Source organism: Mizuhopecten yessoensis, unplaced genomic scaffold, assembly GCF_002113885.1.
Source record: "Mizuhopecten yessoensis strain PY_sf001 unplaced genomic scaffold, ASM211388v2 scaffold8123, whole genome shotgun sequence".
In the NCBI taxonomy this organism is placed as follows: Eukaryota; Metazoa; Mollusca; class Bivalvia; order Pectinida; family Pectinidae; genus Mizuhopecten; species Mizuhopecten yessoensis.
The window spans coordinates 2,217,495-2,234,785 of record NW_018407390.1 but is presented as its reverse complement, the minus strand read 5'-3'; the positions used below and the strand labels follow the sequence as shown (position 1 = coordinate 2,234,785).

The 17,291-nt window shown below is 39.3% G+C and overlaps 1 protein-coding gene across 3 annotated transcripts in view; it reads right to left on the bottom strand.

Moving 5' to 3' along the window:
* Positions 1 to 3,226: 3,226 nt before the first annotated feature.
* Positions 3,227 to 17,291, bottom strand: part of LOC110455039 — a 32,025-nt gene continuing 17,960 nt past the window's right edge. For all 3 annotated transcript variants that reach the window (XM_021504930.1, XM_021504929.1, XM_021504931.1), the window contains 14 exons: positions 16,908 to 17,034; positions 15,408 to 16,569; positions 13,625 to 14,816; positions 11,931 to 13,315; positions 11,096 to 11,792; positions 10,868 to 10,984; positions 10,381 to 10,691; positions 10,173 to 10,280; positions 9,870 to 10,026; positions 9,403 to 9,586; positions 7,701 to 9,310; positions 6,257 to 7,522; positions 5,337 to 5,855; positions 3,227 to 4,653 (listed from right to left, as the gene is read on the bottom strand). In XM_021504930.1, the coding sequence (XP_021360605.1) occupies positions 4,385 to 4,653; positions 5,337 to 5,855; positions 6,257 to 7,522; positions 7,701 to 9,310; positions 9,403 to 9,586; positions 9,870 to 10,026; positions 10,173 to 10,280; positions 10,381 to 10,691; positions 10,868 to 10,984; positions 11,096 to 11,792; positions 11,931 to 13,315; positions 13,625 to 14,816; positions 15,408 to 16,569; positions 16,908 to 17,034 (9,104 nt within the window). In that variant the 3' untranslated portion in view covers positions 3,227 to 4,384. The remainder of the gene's footprint in view (positions 4,654 to 5,336; positions 5,856 to 6,256; positions 7,523 to 7,700; positions 9,311 to 9,402; positions 9,587 to 9,869; positions 10,027 to 10,172; positions 10,281 to 10,380; positions 10,692 to 10,867; positions 10,985 to 11,095; positions 11,793 to 11,930; positions 13,316 to 13,624; positions 14,817 to 15,407; positions 16,570 to 16,907; positions 17,035 to 17,291) is intronic.

The following is a 17,291-nucleotide window of genomic DNA, read 5'->3' as shown; positions in this document are numbered from 1 at the left end:
AAAGTTATCCTTATTTCGTGAGGATAACCTTTTTTCATTTTACTTGTATTATATAGGCATATTGTGTCTTAAAAGTGGATTAATTTAAGTAAAAAACATTAACAAGGATGACTCCAGAAAAAAATGGCTCCAAAAACAGGACGACTCAAAAAACCAGAATGACTCCAAAAACAGGACGACACCAAAACACCAAATAACACCATTCACGCGTATCAGCTCGTTCAGCTCATTCAGCTCGTTAAGCATGAAAACTTGATGATTTTTTTTAATTTTCCCGTTAAAATCTCAGTAAATCAATAAAAAATACGATTTTTTAAAATTATTTGATTTTTTTTTGAAAAATACTTAATTTGTTTGAAAAATATTAATAAAATTAAAACACACACACACTACATTTTCGTTAAAAATAAATTAATTCAAGTAAAAAACATTAAAAAGGTGGCTCCTAACAGGTTGACTAAAAATAACAGGATTACTCCAATATCAGGACGTCTCCAAAACACAATATAATACCATACACGCGTATTAGCTCATACAGCATGAAAATTTAATGAAAAAAGGTCTAATTTTTCATTAAAATATCGATAAATTCATAATTTAATTAATTCTATTAGCTGTTTTCTGCTATTTTCTGGTATGATTGCTTATAAAAAGGTTTTTAATTGTATATTTAAGTAACTACAATGTACTTAAGTGTGTGTACCACACATTTACCATAGCAACCACTTATTCTACCGTCGCTTCATTTGAATCTGAACAAAAAATCGTTGCCTTTGAATGCAGCGAATAGAAGATACCTTTATGATTGGTCAATAACAAAAAGTGATATTTTCACACTATGAAGTCACAGTATGAACGATATCACGTTATCAAGTTGTTAGAATCCGATATTTCACTGGCAAAAATGTAATAAAAAACGTACACTTACGTAAGTCAAAAAACTCGATGACAGCATCAAAACCAGCCCGTCAGTCTAAATAATCTCTACAAACGTAAGCCGAAAAACTCGACGAGGTCGTCAAAACCAACCCGTGAGTCTAAATATGAACTCTCCAGTCATGCCAAAACTCGACAACGTCGTCAAAACCAACCCATCAGTAAAACTACAAACTCTACAGTCATACCAAAACTCGATGACGTCGTCAAAACCAACCCGTCAGTAAAACTACGAACTCTACAGTCATACCAAAACTCGACAACGTCGTCAAAACCAACCCGTCAGTAAAAGTACAAACTCTACAGTCATACCAAAACTAGATGACGTCGTCAAAATCAACCCGTCAGTAAAACTACAAACTCTCCAGTCATACCAAAACTCGACGACGTCGTCAAAACCAACCCGTCAGTAAAACTAAAATCTCTACAGTCATACCAAAACTCGACAACGTCATCAAAACCAACCCGTCAGTAAAAGTACAAACTCTGCAGTCATACCAAAACTCGATGACGTCGTCAAAAACAACCCGTCAGTAAAACTACAAACTCTACAGTCATACCAAAACTCGATGACGTCATCAAAACCAACCCGTCAGTAAAAGTACAAACTCTACAGTCATACCAAAACTCGATGACGTCGTCAAAACCAACCCGTCAGTAAAACTAAAATCTCTACAGTCATACCAAAACTCGACGACGTCGTCAAAACCAACCCGTCAGTAAAACTAAAAGCTCTACAGTCATACCAAAACTCGACGACGTCGTCAAAACCAACCCGTCAGTAAAACTAAAAACTCTACAGTCATACCAAAACTCGACAACGTCGTCAAAAACAACCCGTCAGTAAAACTACAAACTCTACAGTCATACCAAAACCCGATGACGTCGTCAAAACCAACCCGTCAGTAAAAGTACAAACTCTACAGTCATACCAAAACTCGACAACGTCGTCAAAAACGACCCGTCAGTAAAACTACAAACTCTACAGTCATACCAAAACTCGATAACGTCGTCAAAACCAAACCGTCAGTAAAACTAAAATCTCTACAGTCATACCAAAACTCGACGACGTCATCAAAACCAACCCGTCAGTAAAACTACAAACTCTACAGTCATACCAAAACTCGACAACGTCGTCAAAACCAACCCGTCAGTAAAACTACAAACTCTACAGTCATACCAAAACTCGATGACGTCGTCAAAACCAACCCGTCAGTCTTAATACACTCTTTACAGTCATGCAAAAACTCGATAACGTCGTCAAACCCAACCCGTTAGTCAAATTACACACTCTACAGTCAAACGAAACTGTCAGCTAAATAACGTACAGTCACGTAAGCCGAAAAACTCGATGACGTCGTCAAACCCAACCCGTCAGTCTTAATACGCGCTCTACAATAAATGACAGTTATGCCAAAACTCGATGACGTCGTCAAAACTAGCCCGTGAGAAAAAATACACACCATACAGTCATACGAAAACTCGATGACGTCATTAAAAAGATAGTGAAGAAAAGTTATCCTCATTTCGTGAGGATAACCTTTCTTTCATTTTACTAGTGTTATATAGGCATATTGTAATTTGAGAGGGGGTATTTCCCCCCTCTCAAGTAACGCTTTGACGTTACGCGCGATGTTGGTTACACCATGAAGTCGCTTGTTAGATGTTTTATCATATTTTGCATTATTTTGTGTGACTCCCTTGTACGTAACCGTGGGGAAAAGAAGAATAATCAACATGAGCTCATGAACTTTTTTCATAATTGTTGCGAAATAAATAAAGTGTATGGCCGGGATTAGAAGGAGAAGCTAAATGTGAGGTTGTGGACTGGCTTATATTCTCAAAATCCTTTCCATTGGTTCAGAACGAGTCGGTTGTCCCATTTTTAGATTTTTGCTGTTCATACATTGTACGTCAACATGCTGTTTTGACTATACTTTATCCACAAAGTGTTTCCAAAAATTATGATAATGCATGCAATTTTACTCGAAATAATTAAATGACCTCTCGATTTCTACTGATGTTTGACACTCTAAATGTGGCGCAACGTTATTCTCGTTACGTCGCCTAAGGGGGACATTTTACGGAAAAATGATAAGTGTAGTGCGATTTTTTCGTTATTGATCCCATAACAAAAGTGAATAGTGTTTCATTCTATTCAGTCAAGACACATTCTTATCAGGACAAATTTATTTAATTTTATGTTCCGCAATTTATTATTATGCGTCATCAATATTTCAATTTATGCAAAATGTATGTCAAAAACAACTACTGGACAAATTTCGGGATTTTTAATTTTTCTTGTGTAACAAGAAAACTTTATTTCATATTGATAATATTCTTTTGTTTGGTAATTTCGACAAAGACACATTACAGATACAACTTTATATATCTCAAATATCTGACAATATCCTCCTATCAACACAATAGATTCATACCAAACTTCCTGCTGGGTAAGAGTTACATTCTGTTCATAGCGGTTTGGAGAAGACTTGGTAAATATGCCAATCACTAATCCCAATGAAACTTTTGACGTCATTTCTGCTTCCGTAAATCTTTGGTTTTAAATCTCTGCACACTTTTATCACGAATTTATAGAATTTCTTTGAAACCTCTTACCCTGCAGATGTTACGCGTTACTTGAGTTTTTGTGACGTTTTCGAGGTTGTTAAGATGAAACAGAATTTTTCATGTTAAAAAGACGAATGAACTTGAAAAAACTTTTTCTGTGATATATAATATGACATCAAGTTCTGAAAACTGAATAATACAGAGATACTTTTGGCGGGCGCCATCGTGTTTTGAAGCGGCGTCACCAACATCGCGCGTAACGTGTATGTCATCGAAAACCTTATTCCGCATTGATGTGAATGATAGTTTTAACTTCCAATTCTACCCACTAGACGAAAGCACGCTGTTAGACAAGTTATGATTATAGTCACCATGATGAGCAAATAAAAAAAAAGATAATTGATATGAAAAAGTTATTTTATTAGTTTTACTCCAAAAATACAAAATATGAACAGACGGAATGTTGGATTGTTAGATAACCACGGATATACATGTAATTGGAATATACATTGTATCAAAACCATTAAATAGGATAGAAACTATTGATACCATGATTTGTTTATAAACATTTATGTTACAATATAATAGCCGTTCAAAGATCTAAACATTTATCTATGCACAATTTACTTAACAATTTAATGACGTTTTCGAGGTTCGAATTCGCCTTAAAGATAAAGAAAAAAACATTTAATACAAAAAAATCAGAAATGACATAAGGCAGGATGATAATGTTACAAATGTAGCTTATTAATATGTATAATTGTATATGGAGGAGTAGTTTGATTTGTAGCTGAATGAAGTTACGGTGATGCTTGTACTAATTCTCAATTATTAGTTACATAATATTAAGATGTTCATGTACAATTGAGTTCTGTGTTTAGGAAAAAGACAGTTTTTCACGAACTACAGCCGACGTCCCTGTCATATATGTACAGGTGATAATGGTAAATACGTCACTTCCGCTGTACGTATTCTGAAATACGTGACGCTGTTCTGTTGTCTCCACACGTCTTAAGATGTCGGCAAATCCTTTTTCTGACCCGATAATCACGGAGTATGTCGGCAAAAGGTCGGGTCGTACGGAAAACACACTATCCCAGGCAATCTCCAAACTGTCACCACTTCTAGTCACCGTAGGAGGATAATCTGACCAGAAATAAAGGAAAGAAACATATTTTCAAACGGAATTTCTATCGCACTTTCATCACTATTAATACAATTCACTAACAGGTACCCTTTGGAACCATCCTCGATACTCTAGGGATACGCTCACTTAAGTTCTCTGCACCTCTTCAACAGGTCATAGCAAAATCGAAGGCACGGTGCTGGCTATTTGATTGGTCTCACGTAGAAAAAAACCTGACCAATCGTTAGACTGGTACATGTTCTTCGAAGACTACTGAGGAGCGATACCCGACTCAAAGACAGTCAATTTAACCGTTACGCGACCACGAGCTTTTTAAAATGTACATCAAAGAATCAAACTAGTTATCTTGTCTCATCCAAAAAAACTGCACACTGAGCCTTTGGTTTTGTCTTGACATATTCCAGAGGTGCAGAGCGCGTAAGTTAGCACAACCCCTGGGGTATCGAGGATGCTTCGTTAAGACGATAAGAAATATATATGTAATATATGTAAGGCCTAGAGGTTCTGTATGTCCTAGAAAGGTTAAGTGGACACACTATTATATTTGAATAATCTTTAATTTATGCTAATATGTATGCATGTATGTTCGTTTATGACTAAAATGGTATCCGGGAATCCGGGTGTCATAGCGGGTTTACAGAATATAATCCCTTATACAACCTGGGATAGTATACATACGTACTTGTAAGTGATGGGGCGTCCTCAAGGACAAGCACAGAGGCATTGATGGCATCGCTGTAGACTCCGTCATAGTTACATGTCGTTACCTCCACGGTATACAGACGGTTGTCTGTCAAACTAACGTCCTCTACCGATACATAGGTCCTCATCTCTGTGTCCTCCCAGCTGCGCGTCACCTGGTCACCCTGAAGGATACGATACGCATAACCCTTGATTTCAAAAGAGTCGTCGACGTCTCCCCAGGAAAACGCTAAGGGCGAACTTGGACGGATAACAGGAACTCCAGAAGTTGTCCTGACCGATGTGTCGAAGAATATTTTAGCATTGTCCACATTTGGTGAGAGAAAGGCGATACGTTTAGGTCCAACAGATATGAAATGTTTTAGTTTAGCATCATTCAAACAGGTGATGAGTGCCAATATCACCGTACCATGCGTCAAGGTAAGATGTGTTGTTTGAAATTGTTTGAGCGATGGTACTATTTCAATTCCGTCAATGAGTGTTTGGTCCGCAAAATTCACTGAAAAAGAACAACACACACAAGTATCATTTTGATAAAAACTTTTGAAAGTGTTTTTATTTGTATCTTTGTAACAAGGTTATTCTGTTATATGAAAATGTCGATTTGGGTGCTATCTGTTGCTGTTTGTTGAAATTAGAAGGATGAAAGTGTTACATACAATTAAACTTTATTTATTTTACAGCAATTATGTGTGTGTGTGTGTGTGTGTGTGTGTGTGTGGGGGGGGGGGGGGGGGGGGTCTTATCGTGGGAGGAAACCCACGTGGTCGGGCAGGTGACCCCAAACCTTTTCACGTCCGATCGGGAAATCGAACCCCGGCCGCCTTGGTCAAAGGCACTACCCGACCACCGAGTCTTATATAATTTTATAAGTTTACCACCAAGTAATATAAAACATACCGATGGCACACGAGCACTCTGTAGATGAACTTTCAGCATCCTGGACCTCCCACGTGATGCTAACCTTGGTAAAGATTTGCTCCCCAGAGGTTATGAAAGTCGTAGTCATCGATGCGTTTGATATCATCGGTGGCGTGTGGTCCATAGTGATAGCACGGGAGTGAAAGTGACCGCGATCTCCGGCATGGTTCTCTACTATTGCCGAAACATGTACCACCTGTCCATGAGGAGTCTTCGTGTAGAGTAATATGTTAGACAAGGACGACACTAGAACAAGGGGATGCAACTGGAACCCACCACGTGTGGACCCCGCACCGACGTAAATCGCTTTGATTCCACTTTCTTCATCCAGAACATTGATTGTCACTACTAGCTCCGATGGCGACACCTGTCGAACAATCACAGCGTCATCTATCTGATTCGAACGCGTCACGTTCTCACTGACATTCAACAAAAGTCTCATTTTGATATCGGCCACTATGTTTTCAATCTTAACAGTCAATATTCGCTCATCAATAAAGAGATAGGAGCTTGCAAATGAAACCTGGACTTCATAATCATCATTAGTGTTAGCCCTAATAGAAAACAAATTCTTTTGGTCTTCAAATGATACTTCGGCTAAGTAACCGTCTGCAATGTCATCGAAAACTAGGAGTAACATATATACTTCTGTTTTTGCATGTTTGACTAACTTCTGTGTCCAAAATAATGTTCCATTTTCTGCTACTACAGTTTCGTTGTGCAAAGTATCAACTGAGCGGATTTCGAATGCTGTCGGCGGCGAAGAATCAAACATGGCGGGCGGGGAGAACATTGTTTCACTCTCAAACCCTGCAGCGTCTAACGCTTTGACGGCAAACACAAACCACTGTCCGTCAGTGAGATTTTCATCGATAAACTTAACTGAATTCCGTAAACCTGTCCTTTTGAACTGTAGCGATTCTGTACTAATGTTGAATGATTTGTCTAAAGCTACAAAGAATGTTTCAATGGCTGAATGTCGGTCGCCAATGCCGCGGAAGGATACTCCAACGTCTCGCGAGTTCTGAGTATGAGAATTATAGAACTGGTCTGTGTTGAAGACGATGCCTGCATATGGCCTTTCCTGATCTACCAGCACCCCATCCGAGACAAGCGTTGTGTGGAGTCCCACGTGGTTTATAGCCGTCACAGTGACGTAATATGTAGTTCCAGGAGACAGGGTTAAGTCGGGCCACGACTTGGAAGTGTTTAAGCCGACATCAGTTGGTGTTTTGACATCGTCGCCTAGAAATAAATGTACAATCATTTAATTATTATTCGATATAACTATTAGTTTATGAACAATTTCATTCAGTATTAGCTAGTAATAAGTAATAAGAAAACCAACAATATTCATAAGTGGATCATAGCTGGAATGTAATTAGAATTTGTGATAATGGAATGTATGTCACTTTAAGCTTACCTCCTGGAGTGGTTCCCAAAGAAACATGGTAGGCGTATATCCCGCTTTGAGAGTCGACAAATATATTCGCCCAGCATGTCGTCAATGAATCCAGCGTCGTTGTGAAGTCGAGGTCAACGTCACACGTCCTATTGTCGTTTTCTATGATATAACGTCCCCTTCTGGCAGCTGGTGGTGTATTGTCGATATGAACTGGGGATGACACGAACACAGTCATTTCCGACGCAGAAGTCCATGCTCTGACGTAGACCACATAACTCATACCATGCTGTAGATACCATTCTCCGCTCAAACAGTGAACAAATGCCGTTTGATGTCCCACGTCATACCACAGATTGTCAAGTAAAGGATCAAATATCCCAGTTCCAACAGGCATGTCGAGCTGTCCCATACTCCACTCAAATCGTGTTATATTTTCTACTCCAGATCCATTGGTTGTCCAGTGAGCAGAGATGCATGCTGAGGACGCTGACGCCGGTTTATTCTTGGAGCCATGAACAATATCGATATGCAAAGATATGGAGTCAGTTTGATTGTTATACTTACACTCAGATATTACATCGACGTTGTGACATTTTTGTCCTATCACTGCACATGTGCAGTCCTTGTTACAATAGTGAGCATCACATGAATGCCGTAAAATTTCAAGTTCTCCTTGCATGTTGATATCGTTTGAGGACACAACAGTCACTGTTACTTTACCCATAGCGCTGCTCAGTCCCGCATGGTTTTCTGCCCATACCGAGATTATCAATAATTGTCCTGGCCTTGTATTTGTATTTAGCCCGATCTGGACGGTTTCAGTGACTCCCTCAGAAGAGACTGGTACGAATGATTGAACACCATCAGTAAGCTCCGATCCGCTATATGTTTCACCAACGATTATATGGTACATTTTGATACCCGATTCGACATCTTTGAATCCAGTTAACGTGACGTTCATGTTCGACACAGTTTTACCCGATTCCGTAACAGAATGCCACGTCATTGGATCTGTGATTCCACCAAGATGTGGAGGAGTCGGATCTATTAAGAGACTGTTGGAATTCGCGGATGTACACAGTCCTGCTTCATTGCAAGATGTTATTGTAGCGATATATGCATCTCCTTGTTTTAACCAGTCTTTGTTTGGAAGCGCTATACGAAATTCGTTTACGTTTGTCAGATGAATGTTCTCTATAGGTGTGTGTCCCTCGTGATGGGTTTTAACAGAAACAATGTGTTTTACAATCGGACTCTGTGAATCTTCAAACATCCAAGACAGTTTAAGAATTGATGGATCGAACTGGTATAAATCTTTTGCTGACGTGTATCCTTCCTCTGACTCCAGAACTGGGGAAGTGATCAGTACGGGTGGGATCGGATCAACGATGAAGCTGTCGGAGATGCTGTCCGTAGACATCCCGAGGTGGTTGTCGGCCCTTACCACCACACATAATGCCTCGCCTTGAGGAAGGGAGATCGCATGTGTTATTAAATTAGCAAGCAGAAAGTTTGTGAATGGTAAAATGTCACATGTGTCACTAGCGATATGACGTATACAAACTTTATAACTCATAATTCCTGATTCAACGTCAGAAAACCCGAACCATTGAGCTTGAATAATATCTCTGTAAATAGAAGAAAAACAATTTATCTATGAAGGGATGACACTATCTTATTAAGGGTTAGTAAAATGCATGGTTTTTCTCCATTAACTTACTCATGAGCCCAGTATCTTGAGTGGTGTCCGTCAACTCCAACATGGACGATTCCCGGAACTGGCGGTGAATTGTCGACAGTAAAGCCGTTGGATGACACAGATGAACACAATCCTGCTCCGTTACACGCTTTTACAATGCAGAATAAGTTTACCCCAGGGATAACGATATGCTGCCAGGTAATTGCTTAACAAAATACAAAACAAATATAGCTCACAGAGAAATGTATCTAATGTAATGACGTCAACAAGATTAGAAGAATCCAAGTACAATAATTAACATTATAGCAAATTTGATTTTGATCATTTTTGGAGAACATTAAAAACGTATACAACTACGTGTGAGAGAAAAATGAAATAGATAGAGTAATTCAGATTGTCTTTATATTGAAGCCGAAAGTTTTTCAATTCTTCTAAATACTGACATGAACTAACTATGTTTTGGTGATTCGAGTTAGTCGGTATCCCACCTGTTTTGGTTCCAAAAGAAGACAAAGTTCTGACATCATCCTGTAGAGGTCGGGTTCCTAGCCCCACTAAGTAGTACCGAACTCCGGAATGAGGGTCACTGAATCCGGACCAGTGACATCCGGCGTGAGTCGTGTTAGCCTGAAAGTCTACGTCCGGCTGTGGATTCAAGTAAACATAAATAGTGTCTAATTTGAACCTTATTAATTGGTGTATCCTATCCCGAAGCCGGAAAAGATTATGTATCACAAGACATATTGGGATTAAATTTGATAATAATGAATTAATAATAAAATATATCATACCGTTCGAAATAAAAGTCCATCTCGGACGGAGCCCTCTGAAGGTGGAGATTGATCGACAACAAATGATTCTGACGATGATAACACTGGCAATCTCGCCCTGTTCGTCACCTAATTAATGAAAAGATATATGTTCCGTGTTATGAATTCATATCTATACCATATATATATTACGTTTCATTGCTGTAAGAGTTAAAGAACAACAACTTACCAGTATGATTACGAAGTATTTATGTCCATCATGTAGATCTGACAGGCTAGTGAAAGTGGCATAATCACCCGAGACGTCACGGAAATCTATTATGTCTGGTGCCGATTGTGTTGACCCAATTCCTAATTGAATTCTATCAATTCCACTCTCGTCGTCATGGAAACCTGTCCAATGGACGTTGAGCTTTGACTCAATAGTGTTTTCTACCATCAGATACGTGCCCACATGAAGCGTACCCCTGACAGGAGGCGTATCGTCATATAGAACTCCGGGGGAAACCACTGTGCTCGAATGACCCACGTGATCAAATGCTGGTCAGAAGAGAAGAGATTAGTTACAGCGAGACCTGCCAACATGTGCAGATTATGACAGTTGAGAAAATAGGAATATCCAGATTCAATTGATTTATTTGGTGTTTTTTCATGTTACTTATATGCCACGCTGTTGGAATCACCATTACAATGAGAGCTTTGTAAAATAAACCTACCAGTCACTGTGGCGTAGTATGTTAAACCAGGATGGAGACTTGGGTTGTTAACTTTCACGGAATTTGACAACCCGATTGTTGTCTTTGCCACAACGTCCTGTCCGAAGGGGTTGCTTCCTATAAAACGAAGATTGCATAGAATGGAACGCGTTCAACAATATCTAAACATAAGCAAAAACACCGAACGTGCCTTAAGTCTTATTGTTATAAGAGTATAAACTCACTTACCTATAGAATATTCATATCTCGATATACCGTCGGGATATCCCATCTTTACATAACCATGGAAATCCTGAAAGTTATCCCAGTGAACCAGTAGGTGACGCGTGCTTGTGATGTACCCTTTCTCTGATGCTATTGAAACGTCGCCATTTGCAGGAGAATTTCTATCAATAACAAATCCATCACCGCAGGTTTGGAACGCAGAGTGGATTTGTCCATACTGAGTTGTACGTATTGCTACCTCAGCACAGACATAATACAGTATTTCATTTTCAAGGATAACTCCATGAAAGGCAGAAAACCCTCCATTTGTGTGAACGATTGCAACACACAAAGGGTTATCGTCACACGCCAGGGATTGATTTTTGGTATCCTTTAGAAGATACCAGGTGACAGGACTCTCTTCCAATCCTAGAATTATTCCTCCAACTCGCACAGGCTCGGAAGAGAAATCAAGCTCGGCTTTGTGTAACCAAGCCAGTTTGCTCCCTATATTAGCAGCGTAGATTGAGTTCTTGATGTCTCTAATAACGTCCGAGTCCGAATCAACTTCGTACAACCGGGTTTTGTCGAACAGATTTGGGTCCTCTCTTATCGTAACCGGAACACATTGATGTCCACAGGGTCCCATAAGACAATAGACCTCTGCACAAGTAAACAGTGGCTGGTGCGGATAGACTGGAACTTCTACACAATGTTCCACCTGTGGAAAAGAAACACGATATATTTGTTTAAAAATTGGCATGATTGAACTTAAATACAAATCAAATAAAGCCAGGAACATTATTGTAATCGCATGAAATATAATATTGCATCAGTATTGACGAATTTATGTACGTACCGTCAAATCGTCATTTTCGCGTTCAGAGTGATGATATATACTCCAGTTTGATATTTGTGTTGTTGCCATGTTATCAAGGAACAGACCCCAACGAATGATGACGTCATCAAGATGTGTGTCGTCTATCCCAGACGGACATGTCACGTTTGATATTGTCAGTTTTACGTTTAAGCATGTATCTTCAGTTTTGTCTAAGAATGCCTCGATGTTGAACCGATCATATCTTGATTCTAATAAAACAAACCCATTTGAGTTGATCCAATTGAAACAGATGTTCTCAATACAAGGTCTAACGGAAACCACATACCTTCCCTTTCGCAACGGAATGTCCCTAAAAGTGTAGTTGGCGACAACACCAATTGATTTTCCATATGCAATGGTCACCGGATCAGCTTCTGTGTTTTTGTCACCTTGTATGACCCGCAGTTCCAAGTCACTATGCGACAAATATTTCAGGAAATCATTATTAGCCCAGTAAGCGAAAATTTGCCTGGATCCGATTATTACGTCATTGTCTACGTTACAACTGGCAAAAGTTATACTCACTTGGACATCTGCATGATCATTTGCAGACACTTTGAAACTGGGATGCCGAACTATCGGAACAAATGCTGTATAGAATAGGTAATTTATTAGTGCCTGATGGTAAATATGTGCTTCTCTGCTGAAAACAGATATACTGGCGTTTGATATAAGCGTATATGTATGACCGACGTGGAATTGTGTACCACTTGGAATATACTCGAATTCTTCTGTTAAGAACAGCGTGGTCGTAGAAGTTCCTGTTTGTTCAAAACACCCTTGTCCATCAAATACTTGCAGAATAGAAGTGGCAATATCCGATCCGTTGACCAGCGTGAAGCCATCCGATGTACCGATACGTTTTCCACCTGAGGACGATGCACGAATAGCCGTATAATACCGGCTATACTGTTGGAGGTTGGTGTTTGCTTCACAATGAACACCGACATCACGCACAGTGTGAAATGGGACTACGTCATCAGCTCCTGGATTTCTCCCTACTCCAAGTTCATACTCGACCGTGCCGTGATGTTCAAATCCCTCCCAAGCAACACATAATTCCGACGATTCCAGCAAAATGTCGACGTCATCGTAGTCTCTGGTAATGTTCGATCTTACTTCAGGTATGACCTCATAAACAAGGCCATGACCCGGTGGGAAACTAGAGGGAAGGTAGAATGGTTCGGTGTTCACAGTACAGTGATAACCAGCGTTGTTATAGGCATAAACTGTGATGTAAAACTCGAATTGCTTGTCCACATCGTACTTGTGCAGATGCGCCTCGTCAAGCTTAAAGCATGATTTATCTTCACATTTCGTATGGAGTAGAGGTTTGAACCCGGACACAGGACTCCCATTTCGTCCTGACAAATGTAAAAAAAAAAAATTCAATCAGTATGGCATACAAATTAGTACTGTTCGTATGAAACTTTTTCTCAATAACAAGGTTGATTAACGTCATTTTCATCAATACCAAAGCTTTAAAATGTTATACAATAAAACAAACGTTAACAATTATATATATGATATAACAAGGATAATCTTTAGCTAATTTCCTGAGAAATAATTAAAACAATATTGTTACGTTTTGACAACTTTTTGAAAAGATATTCTTCCTGATAGGGAGTTTCAGAGTTATTTATATTTTATGATAGGGTGAACACATAACTCACCTATTCGGTAGAAGAATGATGAAATAACCTCCTGCTGCTCGTTGTCGCTGAACTGGCTGTTATTCCAGTGGATGTACACATAACCGTCACGGAGGCTGGCAACAAGTATAGGCGGGCAATGGGGCGGTGATTCATCGAGGAGGACTGGACCAATTACTGCCGTCGTTTGTAGGCCAGCACTGTTGGTAATCCTTACGAAGACGTAAAACTCATCTCCGTTATTAAGACCAGCATGTCTATCTCTGTAAAAGTGTTTATGCTGGCTTTTACGGTAATCTATTAAATCTGGATTCGCCACACTTCCCTTTGTTGATCCTATCCCCACGAAGGCCTCGTGCACTTGACTATCGTTTTCTATTATATCCCATTTAAGGTTTATCAGATCGATTGGGAGGTAGATAATCCTAGGTGTAGAACTTATGTCACAGGTGTTATCAGCTAGCGTGATGTATGTGATGTTCTTGGGCAAAACGGAGACAAAGTCATTCTTTGATGTATTCATACACTGACTGCTGCAATCAGCATCACCCATTTCGAATTTAGTTAAGTTTGCTGAAATAAACCAAGCGCTTCCGTCAGAACAATGAATGGCTTCTTTAATACACGCGCTTTGCATTGTTAGATTTACCACCTCAGGAGCAGACCTGTCAAGTACGATGCCATCCGAACAAACAGGCTGTGACGGTTCCATAGCGTTATTGTAGGCAACAACAGTCACGAAGAACTTGCCTTCTTCTTGTAGGAACAAGCGGTTAGACGTCAACGTTGTTTCTTTAATGATTGTGTTGTTGCTTGCGATACTGCTATTAAAACCAAGAAACTCTGCAATTCCTAGACACTCAGTAGCCAATCCTACTCTATATAACTTAATCCCACTCTCATGGTCAATGAATCCAGCCCAGTTAACGATGACCGACTCCTCACTAGTATAGTCGATATCTGGTGTCCCGGACGGCCCTTCTATTACAACCCCAGGAGACGGGGGCGAATCGTCAGCTAAGACATCTAAATGTTTGATATAGACAAGGCGGGCTACATTTGTGGCTGTTATGGTGAAGTGATACCGACGGTTGTGATTCCCTATATGGGTATTTCTATGTATGAGGGAATTCAAAGTAAGCGTGAAATTGAAGTACAAACATGGTCCTACTGAAGGACAGTAGCAGGTCAGTGCTCCCTCCGGGCATGATGCCTGTAATTAAAACACGATTGTTAGACATATACATATAAAAACAGATGTTTGGCTGTTACTTTCAAATTATTGTTTTGAGTTGATCAAGGCATTTTACACAATATAATAATATAATAGCATAAATCTCATCACATTATTTTCAATTTGTTTGCATCAAAACGTCTATCACAGTTGAATAACTTTTGACTATTTATGTTAAATTGACCATGGGATATGGGTAATTTGCAAACTATATCTGAACCACGCAAATAGAATTAAATCTACCATTATAAATTGGTTCTATTTTCATCAAGTGGTTTATGAAAACAAAAATTCCTACCGACACCTCATCATGATACATAATTCGAAATATATATATATATATACTGTATTACAATAGGGATATCACTATTATTTTCCGACTTTTATATGTTCAAAATAATCATACATATAACCCTATTTAAACAGGTAGGCGTGTTTGCTGTAAAGAAACTGACACCTGATTCACGATGTACTGATACCATATTACTTGAAAGCATCGTAATACTATTTTAAATACATCTGGTAAAAAGATCACAAACTTATCTCTATAGTAAAGACCACAGTACTTACATTTGCGTTGAGTCGCTGAACACCCAGGGAACCTTGTCCGATATCGGTACTTTCATATGTTGTACCAAGGGACCAGTCTATAGAGTAAATGCCGCTGTGGATGTCCAGGACATCAAATGTGAGAGTCATCTTAGACAGGTCGGAGCTGTTGTGTATATAAAGTCGTTTATATCCATCTTTTTCAAGCCACAAATTAACTATTTCAGGTTCACTTGAATCTATGCGAGTTGTTAGGGATTCTGAGTACGTATGGTTCATAATATCTTTTGCCACTATGTCTACACGATAGGTTTCCCCGTCACCCAAGGTTGGAGAGACGCACAAGGTCTGTGATGTAAAGTTAGGAACGTCAGTTTCCAGAACTATCAACTGCTCGTCACGTGTCAATGTATAAAGAAACATTGTTATACCATGGACGTTTTCAGTTCCTGTCACTGGGAGAATTCCGGATGTCTGTTCATAGGCACCGGATATCAAGCCGTGGTGATCTTGTTTTATCGGCCTCAACAGGTTAAGGTGGTATAATTTATCATTGTAGTATCTGTCAATCCAAGAATAACAGATCTTTCCAAGGTTTGTTTGCCACTTATATTCTGTATTTATTGCTGCCGTTGTGGAATATACCGGTTTATCATCTCGTGCAAATATTTTGGATGAATTGTCGAATATGAAAAATCTGCGTGCTTGTTTGACGTTGTTAGCGACGTCTTTTACCTCCAACACAACAGCGTACATAGCCGGATTATGTAGGCCCGATGGTATTGTGATGTTTAGTGGAGAAGTTTGCTCGATTGGGGGGATAACTGGAGTACGACCAACGTCGAGGAAGTCTGTCCCTGACTCCTTTACCTCGTAGAGGTTTACCACGTACGTGTCTATACCGGAGGCAAACTTTTCATCTCCTGTCACAGGCGAGGGGTCCTCCCATCCCGAGAACGTCACTGTGAAGTCTCGACTCGTCAGGATGCGGCTGGTCGAGTAGAGTGGTTCTTCACTACAGACGTTGTGTTCACGACAATGTATCGGCGTTGCGTCATCATACCAGTAACATAAATCCCTCGATGTGGATGTCTTCGTGTATGATATAAAATTCGTAGAATTATTTTGCACATTCTTGGCAATCAGATGCCCTCCTCCATGTACGCCGAATCGCAGACATAGCCTTCAATACAAGTATAAGAAATGTATTAAAGCTCAGCTATTGTGATTAAAATTTTAAAAAATGTCCCTATAAGAATAGACAGATACAAACTACTATACAATTCACGGCATGTGGTAAAAATACAAAGATCTAAATAACACATAGCTACACTCGGAATCAAACACATGCAATACCGTATATCGAAATATGTGATTATGAAAAGTTTTGATCATTTTAAAAGTATAAGAGACATAAGGAAAAGAAATCGTTCCGTTATATATATATATATGTATATATATATACTACGAAGGTATGCATACAACGGTTTTTTTCAAGACTTTCCAAATCAAGCTACAAACCGTTGTCCATTTTCCATATCACCATTGCTGACATAGTTATCCATGACCCGGTGATAAGACACGAGAGTCTCAGGGCTGGTGCTTCCCGGGTCTTCTTTGATTTGAAATGTGGTTACAGTTTCTGAACCTGCATTAAACAACATGTAATGTCAATAAGATTAGTACGAAATCTCGACCACACCCGAATGAGTCAGACGATGTCTGCATCTGTCTCTGGACTGGACAAAATAACAAAAAACCATCTGTCAATGATAATTATATCGATGTGCTTTTTTCATAGTTTCTTTTGAATTTGATTTGGTGTCTTTTGACACAATGGAGAACTGATACTGATCTAACTTTCTACATTCCAAGCTTTCAATAACACGTAAATGATGTTGATAT